General features: G+C 40.7%; 1 protein-coding gene across 4 annotated transcripts in view; it reads right to left on the reverse strand.

Moving 5' to 3' along the window:
- Positions 1-18,339, reverse strand: part of LOC129732808 (protein gustavus) — a 267,291-nt gene that overhangs the window by 36,703 nt on the left and 212,249 nt on the right. The window contains exon 1 of one of the 4 annotated variants that reach the window (XM_055694081.1): positions 16,091-16,318. The exons of 2 other annotated variants lie outside the window; for them this stretch is intronic. Coding sequence is in view for 1 of the 2 variants with exons in the window: in XM_055694079.1 (XP_055550054.1) it covers positions 2,001-2,020 (20 nt within the window). In the remaining variant the exon portion in view is untranslated. Of the gene's footprint in view, positions 1-2,000; positions 3,232-16,090; positions 16,319-18,339 lie in introns of those variants that run through there. One more of the 4 variants, XM_055694079.1, reaches the window with a different exon arrangement.

Below are 18,339 nucleotides of genomic sequence, written 5' to 3' on the forward strand. Positions count from 1 at the left end.
CTAACGATAGAAAAACAACAGCACAGACGTTTGCTTCGACAGAGCTGCAAAATTGCAACTTGAGACACTACGTGTCTACTAAACGAGTTTAGGCATCGTCGTTAATTTTGTAATAAATTCGGAATATGATTCATATTATGTTATTGTCTTCAGGAAGTAAATTAAAAAAGGCATGTCCGAGACACTGACCAAGAGAATAGTTTTCAGAATCTGTAACTCTTTCAGATTGTATATCTCTAAGCCTTCATGACTGAATAAAAATTTGTCATTTTCAAACAGATATTTTGAGAATACAAACTGTTTACTTTAGATAGAAAAGCACAGTTAAATCCAAAATCATCAAACATTACGCGCACATTTTCCTTCTACCATTATATATTTTTACACTTTAAAACGGAAATACCTTTCAACTGACCGCAGAAAGAATTCCACCGAAACCCACCCAAGGGCAGGCGGTTCACCGTCTTTGATCAGCGGGAGCAAATTTCAACCGGAAACTGACGGCATGCCGTCGATCGGCTTTGAATGAGTCAGATTTGAAATTTGGTGTGAACTAAAATTTCGACTCTTTTTCTACAACCGTGTACATGAATATGGGTAAAACTATTTGTCACAAAACATGGCTCCTCGAGGAAGACCATTTCCAAAAACTAACCCATGCTGAAGGTGCTTTTGAATCACTGGTCGACCTCATCTGTCTGTCGTCCTTCGGGAGGCTCATTCAACTCGTCGCGTTGTATTCAAACGTTGATTTTTTTTTTCAACCCACAAGTAAGCCAAACGCAGCCTTTGGTTCATCGAAAGGAGTAGGACCCCCCTGTCTGCATATCATCGTCGTCATCATCATCAAATCGCGAGCCATGCGCTTGGATTTGTTCATCGACCATGTGCTTCATCATCATCATCATCTTTATTGGTATCTCATTCGCTTTGTCTGCTTTTTTGTTCCGGTCTGTTCCGTCCGGCCTCCACATCACCGACAGCCAAACTCGTAGACGGTGAAGATGTACGTGCGATCGCACGTACGGAAGAGGCCCGAAACAAAGGATCAACTAAGCGAGCGATGAGCTGGTTCTTATGGTTAAAAGTGGTTCATTTGGGTTCCAAGGTTTTCTCTTCCTCCAGCTATACACACAGATGAAGGTAACGATGAGATAACAAATGGAAAATGTTTTTGAGGCTTACGTAAAGCAATTATGTAAGAAAGCAACTGGCACGGAGCCCAAAGTTCTTCGAGAAAGTCGATACTTGCTCCGGCAAGATTCAACAATTCTTCAAAATGGCTTCTTCTGACTATATCGTAGCACGACTAGAAAAGGAAACGGGTAGATAAATCATCCTGTTTCCAATGTTGATGCTGGTTTTCCTGCTGGCAGAACCACGGAAGTCAGTGCCAAATAATACGTTATACTTCACCCTGGTTTCAACTCCTCTTCTCTGCCTATCGAAAGCTAGCAAAGTAAGTAAGTGTATTCTACATCTTCACACGCATAAGCATACATCAATCTGATAACACTGCTTTCGTCCGTCAGTTTCCCAAACCGTCACGGTCCTGGAACATCAGGGTGGAAAAGGCAAACTGTACGGATGTGGATCCGAATAAGGACGGGTCTAAAAGCAATTGTCATGTTATCATCATCTGGATGAGTGTTAGAAACGAGAGAACCCTCTTCATTCGAAAGAAAAAAAGTAAAAGCAAGGGATTCGATTGCTGCAGTGTAGGTGGATGCTGCCGTTTCTATGTGTATGTACCCAGATAGAAGGGACGTTCTGCCTGAAAGAGGGTTTAGACGAGAGAGAAAAAAAACAGTCGAATTTCTATCCTCGATATTTTGAGACGATTGTTCAGAATAAAACCTTCAGGGACTGCCCATTGAAACACATCGAATTCGCTCGCAAACTCAATAGACATCGGGGTGGATTTGACCTCGACAGTAGAAACAGGCATGGGGTTTTTCCTAAAAATCGAAATTCAGCTTTGGGTTTCCAAACGTAATTACCTTTTACGTGCTAATTCCATTTAGCTGATTTTTAGCTGTGTGGAAGTATCCAATACTGGTTCAGGAGGTTGGTGGTATAGTTGATTGCTTTTCACGTTATCCGAGCCTTTTGTTTTCTCTCTAAAATATCACACTTTGTGGTATTGGTTCTTTTCTTCCGCAGTTGGCGAAATAAATTACGTTAACTTATACGCGAAAAATAATCGGAAAATTTGTACTATTCACTGGCTTTCGTAATTGAGATTGCTACTCTCGAGGAAGGGTTTAAACTGAACAACTTCGTTGCAAGAAAAAGAAACTATACGCGCGGTAGATGCGAATTTCAGGAGCTCATAACGCACGCCGCACCAATCGGACCCTTCCTTTGTGACTGTTAATCCTATTCATGCTCTCCACGTGTTACACTTTACGGAAATCATCCACAAAGTCGTGAACCACATCGCCCAGTAATGCATGCACTTAGTTACGTTCACTATTTCTTCAGGTAGTACGGGATAGACTTGGGCCCGTGTTCACAAAGTTTATTTCTCTTCAAAACTTTCCTTCTGTGCACTTTTCAGCTAAATACTTTCAGAGGCTTTTGTTTGGTTGATTCGTGGGAGCCCGGGTGACAAAAGTCGTATTGCTCCACGATTTTCAGCGAAAACGGCCCTGAACACATTAAGACTTCATACAATTGCCTTCTTCCGCTTCCTTTGCGTCGTCCTGTTTGCTCTTTCTTTTCTCTACACGACTTTTTCCCGTGTATCTTCGATTACTTATTATTACTAAGTTACTAACACTTTATGCACGGTGTAATTGTACTACACACTTTTCTGCATACTATTCAGAGCTGACTGCCGGTTTCGAATACCGAACAGGACACACAGACCGTCTGCGACCGATATAGAACGACTCCGGGTGTGCGTTAGTTTCTATTTTGTGTGCGTTTTGCGAACGGACACTATCTATTGTTTTTCGTTTTTGCTGCTGCTACTACTGTTGTTCCTTCGTGTAACGACAGCGACCCACTGCTGGATGGGGAAGTAGGAAAATCTCACACCATAATCAAACGACAAAAGAAAAAAAAACAACCACTAGACGACGACTGCGACAAACGACACAGGCTCCTCTCACCCTCTCTCTTTCTGACGCTGAGCACAGGCAGGCACGCAGGCAGGCTGGCAGACAGACAAGCGCAAGTGAAAACACGAACAAACCCTTCGATAGTTGCGACGCGACTAAACTTGGCCAGCACAACCGAGCGCGTTTGTACCCCCGATGGAGTGAGTAACAAACAGGCCGTGCTACCACGACAAACGTACAAACGATCGACAGACAGACGATAGCCGCTTGTGTAGCGGTGGTGGAAAATCGGAGAGAATGAAAACTCTAGGTAGGCATGTGGGCTCTCGATGTGTGGTTCGTCGAAGTGCGTGCGCGCTCCCGAGCGGAGCCGCAAGCTTTTTCGTCCGATCAACGACGACGAAAGAAAAAGGCGGAGGAAAATGAGTAAACCAAGCAGCAGTGCGGTTGGAGTATTTGTAGGTGGATTTAAGAGGGCTTAAAGGTTTAGTTGGCTACAAATCAGTTGAATAATATATTGTGTAATGTTTATCACCTGTGGCCAAAGCGTTGACTAACGAGAATTTAAAAATGGCACAGCGTAACAAAAATTTCCTTTTCTTTTGTCTCTATGTCTTCTATGTATGATTTTTAGTGAATTTTGATGCAAAAACAAATTTCTCCCAGTTTGAACACATTTTACCTTAAGGGGCAACAATGGCGCCATTTTGAATTTATGAGAAATCGAAAATTTTTAATTTACTTATTTATTTATTAGTCAACATTAACAGACAACAGATGTCCCAATGATGGTTAAGTGTCTTAAACTAAAAACAGTTATGTTAGCTACAATATAATAAGTACAATACGATATAAACAACAAAAACTACCTTATTCGTCAAGTTGTAGTAAAAAAACACAGAAAATCTACGGCGGATTGTATCACGTGATAAATTAAACTCAAAAACAGAAGATACTTTGTTGAGAACTCGCTGTATACCGACCAAAGCGCTGTTTTGTCCATAGTTGGTGCGTTGAAAGGATATCCTCAGCTTAGAGTTGTTCCGCAGTGCCCTGGGTTGCACGATAAGATTAATTACACCCAAAATAGCAGGACAATCGGTTCTACCCTGCAACGTATCGGCAACGAACATAGCTCTTGGGATGTTTCTTCGCGTCTAGAGAGTCTCCAAATGGATCAGTCGACATCGACTCTCATAACTTGGCAGACGGAACCGGTTTCGCCAAGGTAAACGACGAAGAGCAAAGCGTAAGAAGCGGCGTTGAACCGATTCAATTCTTACCACCCCGTTTTGGTAATGTGGGCGCCATACAGTATTCAAGCGTAGAACGTACTAATGAATAGTATAATGCTTTGAGGTAATACATGCTGGTGAAATGCTTTGTGATGCGGAAAATAAATCCTAGAGTTCTGGATGCCTTATCCACAATGTAAGAAACATGCCGTTTAAACGATAGTTGGCTATCCAGTATAACGCCTAGATCCTTCACATGGTCGACTCGTTGGATTTTGGTACCGCCGAACTTGTAATCAAAAATAACAGGTTGACGAATACGGCTGAAGGAAATTACCGAGCATTTCTCAGGATTGACAATCATGCAGTTTAGATTGCACCAATTCATGAAGGTGTTGAACCCGCGCTGAAGGCAAGAGGCATCCGCTATCGAACGGATCTTCAGGTATAACTTCAGCGAAGGACAAACGGGGACCTTTAAGTACACAGTTTACATCATTGAAGTATAATGGAAAGAATAACGGTCCCAAATAGCTGCCTTGCGGGATTCCAGACGAGGCCGAAAAAGGCACTGCTTGAAGATCGTCGATAGTCACGGTCAGTTTACGACCAACAAAGTAGGGATGGCACCAACGTAACATACTGCCGCTAAGACCGAGTCTTTCGAGCTTAGCAATCGTACTGACATGATTGATTTTATCGAAAGCCGCAGATAAATCGGTATACACTGGGGTCTTTTTTTACGCGGTTGGTTGTACCGCGTTGAAAAAATCCGCGTATAAAAAAACCACGTAATTTTAAAAAATCGCGTAAAAAACTCCATACAATAATAAGATCCGATTAAAAATAATGGCACGTAAGTAAATATAAACATGAAAAATGATATAAAAATGGTAACGAAAAACACAAAATAAGTTTTAGTGATTCTAAAATGAAAATTCATTGAAGAACATGACAATAACTTTTTTATAATAATTTTGCTACATGTTTAAGCTTTCGTTTCTTAAAAGGAAGTAAATCGCAACGACTCTGACTCGTATCGTTGCACAATTATTAATATATTTTTGTTTCTTCTTACCGAATCAACGGAAATTGCCTATTTTATGATAATAACAGCAAATACATTAAAAATATGCATTATTTAGATTAATTAAACAGAATATCTTATTGTCATGAACCATATGATTGATTTTTACTTTATTGGATTACTTATACTAAACTTATTTACTACCGCGTAAAAATAATCTATCAAATCGTGTAAAAATAATCCGCGTTATTGTAAAAAACCGCGTAAAAAAGTCGTGTATAAAAAAACCGCATAAAAATAACCCGCGTAAAAAAAGACCCCAGTGTATATGACGTCCGTTTGAGCGCGACCCACCAGGCTTTCCGCAACATATGACGTCAAGCACAGTAGATTTGTATTGGTTGATCTATCCGAGACGAACCCGTGTTGATCATCGCTCAAGTATTGTTTGCAGTGAGACAGCAACGGAGCCATGATCACAAGCTCAAACAACTTGGATATTGCGCATAACGACGAAATTCCTCGATAGTTATTAGGGTGGGGAATCGTTATATGGAAAAAAAACGAAACTTAATAGCAGAAAGCCAGAACCAAGGTTCTTTTATTATAATTGAGGCCCCAAACAATCCTAAATTTATCGGAAGTCGATTGGTTTTGTCTTCGCTTGGCGCATTGCATTTCAAATTTATATGGAGATTTGTATGGAAAAAACAACTTTTCTACATTTTCCATTCTAAAGAGCTCAAAATGAGCCAAACCATAGGTTTCATGACTTCAAATGGTAGGTTTTTTGATGCCTAACAACTTGGCCAAAGACACTAAAGAGCTAGGGTGTCCCAAAAAAATACTAGAGCTGTTCAAAGTTGATTATGTCGAAATTTATGTTGCGAATCATTTTTTCTGCCAACACTGCCAGTGTACCGGCGTAAGTCAGATTTCCATCAGAAGTAACCTCTGGAACACGTTGTAGATCTTACCTACACCTAGAATATTGACCTGAATTTGTTTGCTTGATCCAGCTGGGTGTATAAACTCGTTACGACAAGTTACTTCTGATGGGAATCCTGCTGACGCCGGTACATTGATAATGTTGACAGAAAACAAGATTTTATGCATTTAAATCGACATACTCAACTTTGAACAGCTATAGCTCTTCTTAGGGACATCCTTGCTCTTCAGTGTCTTCTGCAAAGTTGTTAGGCATCTAAAATACTATACTTTAACATATTGTAGTGTATTGTATTATTAGGGCATTATTGAGCTCTCTAGAAAGGTAAAGGCATAAAAGTAGGTTTTCCCATATAAATTTTTATACAAATTTGGAATGGAATGCGCTAAGCGGAGACAAAACCAATCGACTTTCGGAAAGTTCAGGGTTGTTTGGGACCCCAAAAGGAACCAAAAAAACTTGGTTCTGGAAAATCGATCACTTTTCCCCACCCTAAAAGTTATTGACATCCCTCCGATCTCCTTTTTTGAAAACGGGGAACATAAATGCAGTTTTCCATGGAGACGGAAAATCCCCACTGGAAAGGAACGAACCAAACACGAGCCGAAGAGGGATTAGCAGGTTCTCAATGTGCTTTTTTAAAAACGCAGAAGGAATTCCATCCGGGCCGGATTTTGTCGATGATTCTAATATAGAGGCGGCACTAGAGATCATTGTTTCATCTATGGTAAATCCACTCACGAGTGTTTTCAATCGTTAGTGGAACGTTGCTAGCAGCCAGGGTAATTTGCTTAGACGGGATTACTTCGTCGCGAAATGTTAGTGCAAATTTCTTCGCAAAGAGTTGGCAGATGTTTTCGGCTCAAAAGCGACTCTACCATTCCACATAGTTAGAATCTCTGCAGGGAATCATAGTTGGTGATACATGACAGAAGACACGAATGTCGGTATAGTAGAGCAGTAGGTAAGCGTAAAAAAGAGGAAAAACATGCACAACACGCACCGATAAATAATAAGCATATCACGCACTTTCAATGGTAACTTTGCTAATAATAGAAGTGCGGAAGACAACAGACACCCCGGCAATATCACAAGAGATCAAACGGTTGCAGTGATTAGCCCATGAATTTCCACACTCCAAACTAACAAATGACTAAACCAAAGACGCAATATAGTTCCCATATGCGAACCATTAGCCTTCCACCCAGACAATCAGAAGTCGCATAAGATTGCACGGGTTACCTCGTATAAAGTTCTATGGCACATCAGTATCGTATAGCTGTATGAACAACGTTTGTGTTTAAACGCATATGGTGTTATTTTGCGAACTTCTTGCGACGAGTGTAACATACTCGCATAGTAATACACATAAACTCATATCATGCCTGTTCAAACTTGTAGTAAACCCACAAAGTGATGATTATACGTATAAAGCAAAAATCTCCCGTATCACATCGTATTGCATATAAATTTAGTCGCAAAAGCTATCATTTTGTATCACCGTTAATGTCTAAATTCATAAAAACAAGTCTAGACAACTAAAAATCGCATAAGATTGCACGGATTACCTCGTATAAAGTTTTATGATACAGCACTATCGTATAGCTGTATGAGCAACGCAAGTGTTTCATCGTATATGGTGTTATTTTGCGAGCTTCTTGTGATGAGTGTAACATTCTCGCACAGCAATACAGATTAACTCATATCATGTATATTCAAACTTTTATTAATTCCACAAAGTGATAAATATATGCGAAAATCAAAAGTCTCATGTTTAGTCGCAAAGGCATTATTTTGTAACACCGTAAACGACTGAATTTATGATAACTAGATGCCGCTTATGTTTGCACAGCTTACATCGCACAAGATATTACGATAGATCATCACCTTGTATGACCAATGAGAATGTTTCATCGCATATATGCATATCCGCATATATGTTATGCGGAATCTTTGCGACAAATAGGTAATAAACCCGGATTCAAAAACCAAATCCACACACTGACGAGTATGCGCGAAAATCGAAAACCATCCGCATTACAGCGTATCACATATAAATTTAGTCACTTCCCGTCAGTGCTGATAAAAGTCATTTTCCCCAGCAAAATTCTTCGAAAATTACAGCCAATCATTTTCAATTTTCACTTCCAATGATCGCAGCACTCTTTCAGATACACTAGATTTTCGTCCTAGTAACGTGCTGTTATACTCAGATGAAATAGATCGCGCGCATCGTTCACGGTTACGGAATAAAATTTGACGACAAATCCAACCAAATGATCTTCACTTCAAAGCGAAAAAGAAAAACACACCGTACACTCAACCAAAATGAACCTCACCGAAACACTTTTTCACTGACACTGACCGATTCTTTGACAATCTTCATTAACTGATAAACTGATTTTGTTGTCTTGCTTCCATCGCATGAAATATAATGAGGTGTTTTGACAGTTCACTTTCAACAGTTCAACTAACTCGCAATACGAGATCTGATTAGATTCATGCTTTGCGACATCATTTGGTCATTTATACGAAGAAACTAGGAAGTTATCACCAAAACTCAGAGATTTCCGACAGCGAGACCACGGGGGAGTGGAAAAAATGTTGCTTGATAATCTAAGAGTTCGAGGTTCGAGTCCGGATGGATACCCAAACATTACAGCGTGTGTCCAAAGGAGAAGAAAAGAATGGTAAAAATTAAACACTGACATTTGTAATTGCTATTCTTTGTAATATGAATAGCAAGGGATAAATAATGAATAGCAAGGGATAAATAATTTTTATTAAAAGATGATTTATTCGCATGCTATAATAAACTAATACGTAGGAATGCGTGGCGAACATCGCATGAATATCTGAAATAATTTGCTAATGTTGACTTGTGAAGTCGCATTAAGTAATGAAAGAACCCGTAGTGTATAGTCATATATCGCTTATAGTTTCGTTTTAAATAACAAATATGAAGCTGTAGAGTGGCATTAAATAATGAAACAGCTCGAATAAGTTATCAAGCTTTAACAGTTAAAATCGTATATATGAACATTTTTCATCGTAAAAGTTTTTTGATATTTTGGAAATACACGCATACCGCCTCCACGTTATAAGCAACAGCATCTTGTGCGATGTAACAATCACGTATAAATGCACGTACAATGCGATGACTGTTTGCATTATACGCGTAAATTGGTTGTCTGGGCAGCTACCGAACTCCTATCACCTCCTCGTTGGTGTCAACCTGGATGCGAGTAACTAGCAAGAAGTTCGGGTCACCAACCCCGGTGGGGCCACCGGTCACATGCTGACAGGGGAAGTGGCCTTCCTTCCTCGGGTGACGAAAGCGGACTTACGATTGAATACTTGGAACATGGAACTTCTGATCTCTCAATTTCCTAGGAAATACCCGTGTTCTTTCCGAAGAATTGATAAACCGCAAGTTCAACATCGTAGCGCTGCAGGTGGTATGCTGGAAAGGGACAATGGTGCGTACGTATAAAGATGGACACACCATCTACCAGAGTTGTGGTGACACACATGAGCTGGGCACAGCTTTTATAGTGATGGGTAAGGGGTGGCCGGTGATGGCCGGTTAACCCCAGAATGTGCAGGTTAAGAATCAAAGGCCGATTCTTCATCATTAGCATTATGAACGTGCGCAGCCCTCACCTCGGAAGTTCTGATGACTATAAAGACGAATTCTACTCGCAGTTTGAACGTGAATACGATCGCTGCCCAAAATATGATGTAAAGATTGTCAGCGGGGATAACCACGCTCTGGTCGGTCAGGAGGAGGAATTTAGACCGGTAATTGGAGGAATTGGAGACGATTGACTTAATATGACCATACGTAGCGCCTTTTTCCAGCGTAGCCTCAAAAATCGCTATATCTGGAAATCAACTAACCAAACAGAGACGCAAAACGATCACGTTTTGATAGATGGTCGACACTTTTCAGACATTATCGACGTCCAAACACGTGGGGACGCTATCATCGACATGAACCACTACTTAGTGATGGTGAAGATACACCAAAAACAATCCGTTGAGAATAACATACGATACCGTATCCCGCCAAGGTATAATCTCGTGCGACTGATGCAACTCGAAGTCGTCGAAAACTACGCGCTTTCTTTCGAAGCTGCACTGCCAGAAGAGGACGAGCTGGAAGAAGCCTCTCTAGAGGTCTGTTGGAATACCGTCAAGTCAATCATCAGCATTGTAACGTAGAACATCTCAAGTCACGGAGTACCGAGTCGACGCAATGATCGGTTTGACGAGGAATGTCGGCAGATATCAGATGGAACGAACGCAGCGCGGGCAGTAATGCTGCGAAAAGTAGCAAGTCAGAACGTGGAGCGATACAAACAAATTTACTCTGCGGCAGATCCTACAAAAATGCCTCGAATTTTGAGTTCCTAAGCATCATCTCTTCAGCAACTTCAAAGCCGCTTATGAGTCGATTAATCGTGAAGAACTAAGTAGAATACACGACGAAAACGACTTTCCCGGGAAGCTTTCCAGACTGATGAAGGCTACGATGGAGGATGTGCAGTGTTGAGTGAGGATTTCGGGTGATTTTTCCGACCCATTCGGATTCCGCAGTGGACTTCGACAAGGTGATGGTCACAATAGGACACGTTGCGAGAACGACGGGCAATTACCCTGCAAAATTGGTTCTCACCTCGAATCCGGTTGAGACGAGACGAAGAGGAGCGCAAAGAGTAAAATGGTTAGACCAGGTGGAGCATGATCTGGCAAGTACGGGGCGCCCACGAGATTGGAAGCAGTTTTTGGTCTACTATTGAAAAAAAAAACGATAATTACTATGCAAAAACAGTTTTATTCTTTCACATAGTCTTCACCTAGAGTAACACAATTATCGTAGCGGTCCTCTAACATTTCGATTTTGTAATGCTCAATTCCTCTGAAACAAACATTTTTTTTTTTCAAATTTTATATCCTTATTCGAGTGACATCGCACGCCAGAGAGCTACATTTTCAGCCGGGGAAACAGGTAATAGTCGCTTGAAGCTACATCCGGTGAATACGGAGAATGGGAAATAGGGTGGGACAAAAAATAAATGTTAGCTCCCATGCACTTTTCGAGTACCTTATGGGTCCCATAACAACTGTGTAACTTTTCAAATCGATCGGTGAAAAGCCCGATTTGCGCCCGATTTTTAAAGTTCCCATACGATTTTATATGGGAAAATTCACTTTTTCAAAACTTATTCTCTATAAATTCCCAGTAAGGTCCTAAAAATATATCGATACATGATAGTTGTAGGAAATTTTCCTGGGAAAAACTCTTCTGAAGACCATAAGGCGCTACGATGCTTGTAGAAACAGCTATTCACACCAAACTGATTGAATGTCTGACGGATGGCTCACAATTGAAATTTTCCAGCAACACTGCTACTGCATGCTGTTATTGCAGACTTACTTAAGTATGAGAAATAATTTCGCGTTGAATTAATTTTCAAAGTATGATTTTTGCTCATAGTATCTTTGGGGAAGCCTCCAAGAAAAATTTAAGCGATATCATTTCTCATCACATGGTTGAATTTGCAACAGCAGCATGCTGCAGCAGTATTGCTAGTAAAATTCAATGGTGAGCCGTCCGTCAGACATTCAATCAGTTTGGGGTGAATAGCTGTTTCTACAAGCATCGTAGCGCCTTACGGTCTTCAGAAGAGTTTTTTCCAGGAAAATTTCCTACAACTATCATGTATCGATATATTTTTAGGACCCAACTGGGAATTTATAGAGAATAGGTTTTGAAAAAGTGAATTTTCCCATATAAAATCGTATGGAAACTTTAAAAATCGGGCGCAAATCGGGCGTTTCACCGATCGATCTGAAAAATTACACAGTTGTTATAGGATCCATAAGGAACACGAAAAGTGCATGGGAGCGAAAAAATAACACCATCGCTTTTTCCCCATATAACCGTGTCCCAGTCTAATGGGAAACCAGTTCGTAGCGCGATTCCTCCAATTTATCAATTGAATAGCAAGAAAAATGTGTGGAAGTGTTGTCTTGGTTAAAAAACCCATTTTTATATTATACCTTGCAAAAGTAAATAAACACTGGCCGATTGGACTCAGAAGTGGTGGATCCATGTTTTTTTCTATCATACTTTATACTGCGCGTAATCAATGCCAGATTCTCCGTCGAAAGCTTGGCACGCTGGTCTTCTCCGTTAATTGTTAAGAAACGCGCCACCCATCGCGCACACAACTGTTTCATATGTAAACTTTTACGCATGATATGACCAACGCTTTACTTCGGTTGGTTTGGTTTTGATATGGCTTTAATTAATTTACTCATTTTCCCTCTGCATCTTTAGACATGAATTAACGATTGTTTTTTTTCGTTTATTTTCCGGCGCGATTGTCTCAATTGGCCTTCTTAAGAGGGATGCATCGATGGTAGAGACAAAATTAGCAAATTAATACTTCAGGGTTGAATTAGCAAAGCAGATATTTCGAAACATTTGTCATTACTTTGCTTGAACAGTATTTTTTCAGTAAGTAATAAGCAATCCTTAAACGAAACATGAAATTCACTTTCACCAAGTTTACCAAATCAACAGAAGAAGAGTCATTTCGAGAGCAATAACATGAGAACGAGTCAAAAGCATTCTAATTTAATGATTCCTGTAATTTAAATAGTGTCCTTAAGCGCGTTACTATTTGTTACATAGGGAAGGTAAGATCAGCGTTACGTAACAAAAAATCTCTAAAGAGACAAAACAATTTTATTAAGCAAATTAGCAAATTCCTCTGCAGTTTTTCGAACTGAAATTCTATTTTTAACAACGGCTTTTTCCCGTTAACACGCAAGTTCATTAAGCAGACAGTATATGGTAGAGAAAGAACGAAAAATAAGCGAACTGGAAATATGATACAGATATGGAAAAATATACCGCATCCCGACGGGACTTGAACCCGCAATCTCCCTGTCTCCGGCATGGTGTTTCGACCAATTAATCTACGGGGGATGGTGGTACTGTTCCACAATCTATATCGAATCACAATAGAATAAGTCGGCAGCGGAATAAATATCGTATCGATATAGATTGTGAAACAGTACCACCTTCCCCCGTAGTTTTCGTTTTTTCTCTACTTCACATACTGTCTGCTTAATGAATTCCGCTGCAGTGTTACGTAATTTTTATGCAAATGCAAATTCACCTAAAAAATATTAAAATAAATTTTAAAATACAAAAATGATCTTTCTGACAACACTTCCGGTTAAAAATAATATTTTTTCGGGGTTCTATGGTTTATTTGCTTCAGCTAATGCAAACGAAAATATGCGTCATTTTGCAACAAAGAGTGGACCCCACAGCGCGGAGTATATTCCAATCGGTACCAAAATCGATTTTTTTTTCAAGTTGTACTGGATAAATGATTCCCTCAACTATGAGCAAAATCTATAATGTACGATACCAAATTTGTGCTATTTCGTGATTACTCCATATGGAATGAAAAGGAAAATAAAACAAACATATTTTTTAAATAAGAGCTAAAACATATCAGAAAAATTATTTTTATATAAAGAAAAACTGGAATTTTAATATGATTTTAGTTTTTTTTATTCCGCCTGCAAAATAAAGTGATCTCACGTTGTATTCAAGATGCAGCGATCAAATTGCAAAAGAAAAACTTTCTTACGAATTCAATACCTTTCCATTACGAGCCACCTAACAACGATAAGTAAGCGACTTGTTCTCTGCGTCATTTAACGTTGTGAACCGTACGCAGCATGAGGCACGTTGCGCTAGTGTGTGTGCTCGTAAAAGCTCAGCCAAAACCAATGACGACAAAAAAGCTCATGACCATGCCCTTCTCCGCAGCATAGCAGGCAAGGGAGGAAAAACATCGTTTTTGACTGTATGCATTTCGAGTCGCACACACACACACGTTCAAGGTTTGCTCGCCGCTCGATTTTTGCTGCTTCTTCTTCTGCGGAGCAAGTTCGAGGCAATTCTCTCTTCCGAAAAAAAAAGTTATGCTTGGTGTCCCGTCTGCCTGCACGCACTTTGTTCCTATTCACTGCTTTATGATGTTGGTAGCTGGTAAGCGCTTTGGCGATGAGGGATCGATCGTCGATCCTTTTACCCCCTTGGTTCACTACCCTCCAGCTATGACGGTGTGAGTGTGTATACGCGACTGGTTGCGCTGCTGTCGGATGGTGGTACAACTGCTCATTCCCTTTAATCGCCCATATCCTCTATCCTCAACGAAGACCCATGCGTCGCATAAACGAGCATACATACATAACGAACAGAGCTCTAAAAGCGACGAGTTTTTCGTCATTGTTGTCGTTGTCGTCGTCGTCGTCGTTGATTGCTTGCTTGCTCTTTCGGTTGGATGGTTGATCGACTGGCTGGCTGCTGGTTGATTGAATTCTAACCATATTGGCAACGTTGCATTCTGCGTTTGCAGGCGTGTGGTATGTTGTTCTTTAGGTATTGTTATGCTCCTTGCTGTTGCAGCGTTGTCGCATCTGGCAAGCCCTTCGCTTGCCATTTATCGACTACATAAAGATACGTGGTACGTGTGACCATCGATGTGTGAATGAGTTTCCTTTTTCGGCACAGGTTAGAGGACTCCGAGGGCACTGCCACTGGAGGGACTCGCAAATTATACACCTGATTCGATTTGTCGCAATTGGGAACATCAGTCACAGTTCCATTATCGAAATTATAGTCTCTTTCGAAGGTGTTTCCTGTGAAGACTACCGAAAGCGATTCATAATGTGCAATTACCTAGCTTTGCAACGATGCGCTTGAAGATTTTTGCATATAAAACATCCTATTTCAAAATGACAATTTGGTTTATGATGTGTGCAGTCTAAGCGACCGCGAATAATTATGAGTTCGGCATCATGATTGTGAAGCTGCTAACGGCTGCACGTAATTATATTGCGACAGGAGTCGCAGCTCCGTTTTAATGGGGATTTACTACCTGTGGGTAGCAACACTCATGTTGTAGATACATTTTGTTGTAATAATATAAATCCAGATCATAAATATATTCAGCTAATTATATACATACCCCTTATGTAATTTAATGTTTATCATTTTTGTAAAACAAAAAAATTATCAAAACTGCAACACATGATGAATGTGATGATGATGTCTTCATTTAATTAAAATTTATCGGTTATGTTTTCATGTAGTACAGTTTGTTTGAAAACGTAAAGTACAATTAAAAAGTTTCTTGTTTTCCAAAATATAACATTTCTTATGTTTCAACATTTAAGTTTTTCTTCTCGAAATAAAAATGTCGTTCGTATAAGTTACCTAAATGTAATTGGGGAAAATATGTAATATATATTATATGGATTATATTACTTAAAGTGCTGCCAAGAAATGTTTCATTCTCGAACCACATTCTCCGTATCTTTTCTTCGAACCGCATTTGAAAATTATCATGTTAATGTTCCTCTAACACTCGCATCCAAAGCCGGAAACAAAATATTCCGAAACTCAGCCGGTGCTAAAATCTCCCGTAGCGCGCCCGTTGCCCATCGAAACGTGGCAACGTGGCAGCCTCTATGTTCTGTACATCGCATTATCGCAAGCCCTAGCAGCAGCTTCACTGGTAGGTAGAAGGACAATGAAATCCGAAAACGTACGCACGACGAGAGAACGAGAGACTGATGTTCGATGCCGCATCCACAAATGGTATACGCATCCTGTCGCTCACTGAACGAAGAATCCTCGCCCCATGGGCCGGGCCGGACGCTAAAGTATGCTTTAAGGCAAAGAAATAGCCAAAGTGGAAATTGATGTTAGAAAGCTCACCTCGGTGTCCTCTGCAGGCGGAGTCCTTCCTGACCGATTACGGTTTTACCAACACTTTTGCCGTCGCGGTCGGTGGCGATGTTGTTTCTCCGAGTTTTGTTGAGAATCACGAATGAATATGCATGGGCTATTTATCGATCTAATGTCAAACCACAATACAATCTATGACACTCCAGTGTGCAAAACTGAACCAGATCTTGGTGGGAGGCGATAACGAACGAGCGAACGCACGGTAGGTGAGAGGCTGAATCCTCAGAAGTAATTACTACTGCAACAGAGTCGACGATGTGCACGTTTGACCACCACCGCTCAGCTGAGGAGCTGGAGCTACTACTGATTACAGAGAAATTTGTAGCCGACCGTATAGAAAACTGCTGGCCCACCAGGAATAGAGAACAGGGCAAAACAGCTGCTGAATGGGCGATGAGGTATGATCAAAACAAGAGCTTTCATGCTCTTTCTTTCGTATTTTTTTCGCTTCGTCTGCATCCTCCGTTACTCACGTGCGATTTCGCATCGAGTACGTACCATTCGTGTATCCAAAATGGGTACAGCAGCAGCAGCAGCAGCAGCGGCAGTGAGCAAACTACTCTGCAGTCTATCAACGAAACCAACCAAGGCGGGGAAGAGATAAGAACGGCCTACGGAACAGCAACCGGGAGTGTGTAATCGGAGTAGAATCGGTATTTAGGACCCTTTCAATTTTATGTGCGACTAACTGTACGGAATTATGCAAGGGTACCCGGCAAGGTAGTATGCAAGCAATGAATACGTGGAAGAGGTTGGGGGCAGTCAGCTGTTTAGGGTTAGCATTTGGAACGAGATTCGCCTTCGATAACAGGGAGAATTGCAGGGACGAAATTACTACACACTTAATTTTTTTGCCGGATCTCGGTAATTTATCGCCGAGAATGGCACCATTGAGTGCTCGGTTGAAAATATAATGACAGCTGTCACATAAAACTAATAAAACTTTCTTACAATCGTTGAAATAAAATGACGATTATGTTCATATAATGGCGTTTATATTGAACAATGAACAACAGATGAATGTCATTAGATTTTCATACCTAAACAATAATGGAACAAACACTGTGCAGCGCAAAGAAGTTTCTACAGATTGGCAGCAGCCAAAAAAAGGTTGGCAGAGGTTTTCACTGGAGGAAGTGTTGGCCAATACGCCTCCCACTGATGCTGCGGCTATAGTACAAAGGCTACTTTTTACTAAGGGATGTGCCGCTGCACCTACCGCTGAAGCTGTTACCACCACTGACGCTGCTGGTACTTGAAGATATTAACGCTTCAATTATTATTTAATTTGTTCTCAAAAGATATTTTGATTGCCAGCATCCGAGAACGTTTGTGTGTTGTAAAAATAAGATAACTTTTCATTGGAGAAAGTGTCGGCTGATCTACCTACTACTGCACTAAGGCAGCTTTTTAATAGACCAGCTGATCCTGCCACTGTTGCTGCTAAGTAAAGACTGTCGTAGCTGCTGTCCAGAACTTATATGACTAGTTTAGGCTGAAGCAGGCTCTCTTATCGGCCAAATAGTAAATTTCCGATCTACTAGGTCTATAATTCTGTCGACCGTGCTTGGGAATGACAGCTTTAAACGACAATCAGAGCTCTAATTTTGCGTTTTAACAAGGCTTGACAATTTTCCAATAGTTAAAATAATCAAATTACAATTTTCTGCCTTCAGGCAGATGCATAAAAGATTTTCCAACTGGTTGTTGTAAGAACGGAGAAAATACATTAACAACTAAACCGAGACATCAGCCGCGTTCGTAACGTTGGATGGACTGAAGAGGGATGCGCTCTTTATCTTACTTTTCAACATTGCCCTTAAAAGTGCAGTACGAGAAGCAAACGTGGAAAGAAATGGTACAATCCTCACGAAATCTCACATGCTTCTTGGTTTTGCGGACGACATTGATATCATCGGTATCAACCGTAGGGCCGTGGAGGAGGCCTTCGTATCTTTTAATAGGTAAGCAGCGAGATTAGGACTTGTCATTAACTCTGCCAAAACGAAGTACATGGCAGCTGGCAGGGAGCGTGAAGTGAAACGGCGAGTTGCAGCTGCGAACAGGGCCTTCTACGGACTACGTAACCAGCTAAGGTTCCGTAGTTTGCAAACTCGCACAAAACTAGCGCTGTATAGGACGCTGATACTCCCGGGAACCCTTTACGGACATGAAGCATGGACGCTGAAGGAAGCTGACCGACGAGTGTTCGGAGTTTT

The sequence above is a fragment of the Wyeomyia smithii genome, chromosome 3, assembly GCF_029784165.1.
Source record: "Wyeomyia smithii strain HCP4-BCI-WySm-NY-G18 chromosome 3, ASM2978416v1, whole genome shotgun sequence".
NCBI classification, from domain to species: domain Eukaryota; kingdom Metazoa; phylum Arthropoda; class Insecta; order Diptera; family Culicidae; genus Wyeomyia; species Wyeomyia smithii.